At 41.9% G+C, this 5,875-nt stretch overlaps 1 protein-coding gene across 1 annotated transcript; it reads left to right on the forward strand.

Moving 5' to 3' along the window:
* The first annotated feature begins 2,678 nt into the window (after positions 1 to 2,678).
* LOC133914474 (rust resistance kinase Lr10-like) lies at positions 2,679 to 5,185 on the forward strand. Its single transcript, XM_062357578.1, has 3 exons — positions 2,679 to 3,503; positions 3,644 to 3,819; positions 3,918 to 5,185. Exons 1-3 carry the CDS (start codon positions 2,746 to 2,748, stop codon positions 5,006 to 5,008), a joined length of 2,025 nt encoding a protein of 674 aa, XP_062213562.1. The 5' UTR covers positions 2,679 to 2,745; the 3' UTR covers positions 5,009 to 5,185.
* The last annotated feature ends 690 nt before the right edge of the window (positions 5,186 to 5,875 follow it).

The following is a 5,875-nucleotide window of genomic DNA, read 5'->3' on the forward strand; positions in this document are numbered from 1 at the left end:
GGTGTATTGATACATGGCTAATGTACATGTGTGTGCTGATATTTCAACATTTTCTTTTTATCAGGTCTCTTGAGATTTTTTCCATCCTAATGGGGAATGGGTCACATACTTTTGTTCATAGTATTCGCATGGTATATCTGTAGTTTACTTATAGAAAGATGATGCAACTGAGGAACTTGCAATATGTCCCTTCAATAAATAATGCAACTGAGGAACTTGCAATATGTCCCTTCAATAAATAAGGATTTACTTAGCGGTTCTATTTTCTGTAGAGATGGGCTTAAGGTGTTGTTTGAGTCTTGTCGGGGGATGATCCTTGACAAAGTATCCGGGGTGTACCAAACGACGGGCACATGAGTCTGTGTCTCTGGTGGGTGTGTCTGTGTGATGATAAACTCAAGAACACAAGGATTTATCTAGGTTCATGTCTCCTATAGGATAATAATCCTACGTCTTGTGTATTTTCTTATGAAATGGATAAACTGGTTCACCAGTGTCTTTCTTCTTTTACAAGCTAGGTCCTCCCCCTTTGTATAACATGAGAAGGAGAATCCCAATGCTAGTGGCACACTTACCCCTGACGGAGCCAATTACTCCTAGGACATCATTACGGAGGGTAAGCAAGCCCAACCTGCTCTGGTCGCTGTGCAGGTTCTGTCACGTTCGCTACGCGCCTCATTCTCGCCTGCGAAGCCGTCCCGTAGCATTTAATGCTACGGGACGGGTCACTCCGTCTTCTCGCCTGCCCACACGCATGCCCACTGAAAGTGGATGCCTGGGAAATGAAAAATATGAGTGGATGGCATTTAATACGATCGGACTGGTTAGATGAGTACCTGTCTTGCGATCAGCAAGGGTTGATCGTAGGGTCTCCTTCCGCGACCAGGGGGCTGTTGTAGTAGCCCCGCTCTGGTCGCGCGACGTAGCCGTGGTCTTGATAATATCTACTACTGGCTGATATTTGACGGTGTGGACCCCCTGATAAGGCACCCCTTTATTCATTACATCGATAAATCTTATAAAGTAGTTGTGTCGTAGTATGGATTTTTTATTAGTAAATACTATAATTATGGAGGCTTGTTTCTATTTTCTTTTTCTGATTTCTGCAATAATACTATGAACCATATTTATGATAATACTAATGAAGATGAGGCTAATGTTGGACACTCATGCGCATATCATATAGATTTTGGTTGTATGTCTCAGCTTTCTAAGTATGAGTTCAATTTTAAAATTTTCCATTGTCAACAGTTATAAGTGCTAAAATTGTGTACAATCCATTGTTAGAACTTCTACATTCAAATCTTTTGCAGAATAAATAGTGTACTAACAAAATGTGAAAAAAAGATATTTTATGACTTCGATTAATCATGCTTCTAAAGTCTTTTTTTATATATATTGAAAACAAAAGATGAGATTATAGATTACTTTAAAATTTAGAAGGCTCCATTTGATTCCTAGAAATGAATAAACCAAATAAGATGCTGCGAGTTTTTGGAAACATCAGTACCTATGGATTAGCTTTAAGGTTCGGACCAAGGAATTTCAACTCTGATTGAAAATTTCCTGCCATGCTGTAGTGGTTCGAGTGCGATTGCAGAGTTAACGCAACCCAGTCCTGCCTCATCAACTGCAAATAAGAACTTCTTGGGAACGCGAGATTTTTTTTGAATTCTGGATTAAAAAACTGATTTCTGTAAAATTAATGTACTATTCTTATGAAATTCTTGCATTACAGAGAAGCCCTGCCTGTGGAAAAAAGAAGCCCTTCCGTATGGAAGAGGATGTTGTTTGACTTGGAAGGTATATTGGTCCAAGGAATTCATACTCTGAAAATTTCCTGCCGTGCTCTAGTAATTCGACCGCGATTGCAGAGTTAACCTAATCCAGTCATGTCTCATCAACTGTAAATAACTGTGGAAAAAAGAAACCCTTCCATGTGGAAGAGGATGCCGTTTGACTTGGAAGGTATTTTGGTCCAAGTCACACAGCATCCCAATCATGCAGGGCCAGCGTCGGGCAACTAAAGGTCGGTTTGATTGCCAGTATGATTTAGTCTGACAGTATCCAGTGAGTTAGGCTAAATTTAGTTCTACTGAGAAGATACAATAGAGTTTGTTTGGTTTGTTTTATATATTTAGGCTGGCTAAGAAGAGATTTCGTGTGGTTGTCCGTATGAGTATTATGAGCGAATTATCTTTTTCACCAAATAATTTAGAGTTAAAAATATATTTATAAATTAGTACATTACATGATAAGAATATTAGTGACTTTTTTCTAATTTTTAAGAATTTATTTGAGGAATAAAAAATAGTAGAAGTTATGAAAGTATGTTTCTCTAGATAATTTTAATTTAATATTGGTTTAGGTTTTTTATCGAACTAATTAAAATGAGTTGCTAGTTAACTCTAGTTTGCACTTAAAAATATTTAAAAATTTTGAACCACTTTTGTAACCTAAATAAAATCAAGAGTTAAATTAAAAAAAATACTAGTACACATATACACAGCTGCACCGAACGAGTCAGCGCCCGTGGAAACGGAAACAGAGCCAGGCTGGCACAGCGAATTAGCATCGCTCGGCCCTGGCCGACGCGATCGCCGAGGCAACCAAACGCGCGGGGCGCGGCCCTGCCATAAGCCGGCAACCAAACATGCTATAAGTAACCTTCTTGGCTTCTCCATAATCCAGGGTCCGCATAACAATCGACACTCCTAGCTAGCTTCCTGCGTCTGAAAATCTATCATGGCGAACTCTTGTGCATTTCATCGCTCTGCTACCTGGCTAGCTTTAGTAATCATTATCATTATTTCTGTGGTTGCAGTTCACGTAGCAGATGCTGGGGGACAAGGTGAGTGTCCTCCTTTCTCCTGTGGTGATCTTCACAACATATCCTACCCTTTCCGTAGGCCAGGTGACCCTCCTGAGTGCGGTGCGCAAGCATACCAGCTGGTCTGTAGCAGAAGCAAGGCTACGATTCGCATCAACACGGGGACATACTTTGTGACCAGCATCAACTATACCGATCGGTCCTTCTGGGTTGTGGACGCCAAATTGGATATGGACAGCAGTTGCCCTCTTCCTCGCTGGGATCAGCTTCCTTACTCTGACTATGGATCGGTCTTGGAAATTGGTCCACATCATTACCGGGATTTGGCCACTGCTGGCAATTGGGCATGCTTCGTTAATTGTTCGCGAGTAATAACCAATAATAGCTGGTACAAGCCCGTTAATTGCCTGAGTGTGAATGGTTGGTTTGTTTATGCCTCAATTTTTGAGTGTGTAGTCGAATATCTTGAACCTTCTTGTGCATACTTGGCCATGACTCCCTACGGTAACCGGTATGGCTGGGACCTACAGCGAGAGAATGCAAGTTATGCTGATATCATAGAATTGGTAAAGCAGGGATTTTCTGTAAGGTTTCCTCAGGATTATTATTATTATGATCATTATCACTATAATGCTTCATGGGTATTCAAAACATGCCTAAACAAGTCAACTAGGTGAGTCTGCGCTCTGGACTCTGCGCTTTGGATTATTATCATATGGATCCATTTCTTTCTGAAATTTATTTCTCTTATAATTATCCCAAAACCACATACATTCCTTCTTTAATACCTTCCTTTACAACGGTGGCTTGCAGGTATTTCCATGAACAATTATTTGGCACAAGCATCCTGAAATGGACTCGTGCTTTCTTCTGGAGTGAATTTACTTTCCAACAATGTGTAGACTCTTACTCCTATTTCCCAGATAAGGCTACCCAGTGGTTTGACATAGCCGTACCATTTGCTACCAATATCATCAAGTTACATGTTGGTACGTGATGAGTACTTACTTCTAATCATCACAGCTACAGTCTTCTATACCCTACTTATATGGTCTAACTTTATATATTTGCCATTTTGTTTGGCCAGTACGCAGGTTCGTGCTCTCAGCAGTGGCAGTGTTGATCTTCCTTGCCCACAGGTACTGGAAAACAAGGATAACAGTTGACGCCGTCGAGAAGTTCCTCCGGATGCAACAAATGCTGGGTCCAACGAGGTATGCCTACACCGACATCACCGCAATCACAAGCCATTTCAGGGACAAGCTGGGTCAGGGAGGATACGGCTCTGTGTACAAGGGTGTGCTACTCCCAGGCAATGTCCAGGTTGCCGTCAAGATGCTGGGCAACTCCAACTGCAACGGGGACGAGTTCATCAGTGAGGTCTCCACCATCGGTAGGATCCACCACATCAACGTGGTTCGTCTGGTGGGCTTCTGCGCAGAGGAAATGAGGAGGGCGCTCGTCTACGAGTTCATGCCCCATGGTTCCCTCGACAAGTACATATTCTCATCCGAGAGAAGTTTCTCATGGGATAAGCTCAATGAGATTGCTCTGGGGATTGCAAGGGGCATCGACTACTTGCACGGGGGTTGCGATATGCAGATCCTTCACTTTGACATCAAGCCACACAACATCCTTCTAGATAGCAATTTTGTCCCAAAAGTTGCCGACTTTGGCCTCGCCAAGTTGTACCCAAGGGACAAGAGCTTCGTGCCAGCGAGCGCCTTACGGGGAACTATTGGGTACATAGCTCCTGAAATGGTATCACGGAGCTTTGGTGTCATATCAAGCAAATCTGATGTCTACAGCTTTGGTATGCTGCTGCTGGAGATGGCAGGAGGGCGAAGGAATGCGGACCAGAATGCAGCGAACTCAAGTCAGGCATACTACCCGTCGTGGGTGTATGACCGTCTAGCTGAACAGGAAGTGGGTGAGATATCTGCTGCTGCTGACATGCATGAGTTGGAGAGGAAGCTATGTGTTGTTGGGCTACGGTGCATTCAGATGAAGCCGCAAGATCGTCCGACCATGAGTGAGGTCATAGAAATGCTCGAATCTGGCGCTGACGGCCTACAAATGCCTTCTAGGCCATTCTTCTGCGATGATGATCATATCACTGTTGCAGATTCCTACCATTTCTCCTCTGAGCTGACTGCAATCTCGGAGGAAGACGAGTGACCCATTTATTTATGTTTGTGGTCTTGTAATAAGATAGGGTGAAGCACTAGTTTGTGAATTGCTGAAGTAATGGTCGTTGCGTGTGTGAAGTTTCTTGAACCCTGTTAAGAGCTTTCGTGATAATATACATTTGTGGTCTGGTAATAATCTACAAAGTTTCCTGTGTCCAAAGTTCCGGACTCCTTTAGATGTTTATGTGGAAACTTGTATAACTTAAGATGGAGGATTGCAACTGCTATATTCGTGCTGAGATGTTACCTTTTCCTGGAAGACTAAAATGCATCTGTCGAAGATAGATACTGCAAATGCATTTGCCACAGATTGGGTTTGGATACTGGCAAATGCACAGAGTCCGGCCACAGGGTGTAGGAACATCGGTTTGTGATGCTGAATATAGTGGTGTCATCCGTGGCAACAAGTTGGAGTAGGAGGATAAGCAGAAGATGGAGAGCCTGAGAGGTGGTCGATAACCTTGAAATGATAATGATATATATTCAGAAGGTATATTTGGCTTGCTATAAAATAGCTTATTCTGTAGCCAACCATGTTTATGATCACGGAAGTATAGACTTACAACACCTTGACCACGGATTTATGATATTGCAATTTACAATATACTAAAACACATAGTAAGTTATTTTAGTCTTACGTATAATATTTTACATCTATCCATACAATAATATATTTATATATATAGGGTTGCGTTATTTAACGTATAACGTGTTGAATATTATTCAACATGCCAGCCAACCAAACCCTGTCAAATCAGCATGTGATGTAAAAAACCCATTCCATGACTGTAAAACCAATGACCATAAAAAAACTTATTATGTGACCCGGAAAAAATTCGTTGTGAGACCATAAAAC

Source organism: Phragmites australis, chromosome 1 (genome assembly GCF_958298935.1).
Source record: "Phragmites australis chromosome 1, lpPhrAust1.1, whole genome shotgun sequence".
Classification (NCBI taxonomy): domain Eukaryota; kingdom Viridiplantae; phylum Streptophyta; class Magnoliopsida; order Poales; family Poaceae; genus Phragmites; species Phragmites australis.

Coding starts and splice junctions, on each gene's coding strand:
- LOC133914474 (XM_062357578.1), top strand. CDS start 2,746: ATGGCGAACTCTTGTGCATTTCATCGCTCTGCTACCTGGCTAGCTTTA. Junction 3,504..3,643: donor TGCCTAAACAAGTCAACTAG/GTGAGTCTGCGC, acceptor GGTGGCTTGCAG/GTATTTCCATGAACAATTAT. Junction 3,820..3,917: donor TATCATCAAGTTACATGTTG/GTACGTGATGAG, acceptor TTGTTTGGCCAG/TACGCAGGTTCGTGCTCTCA.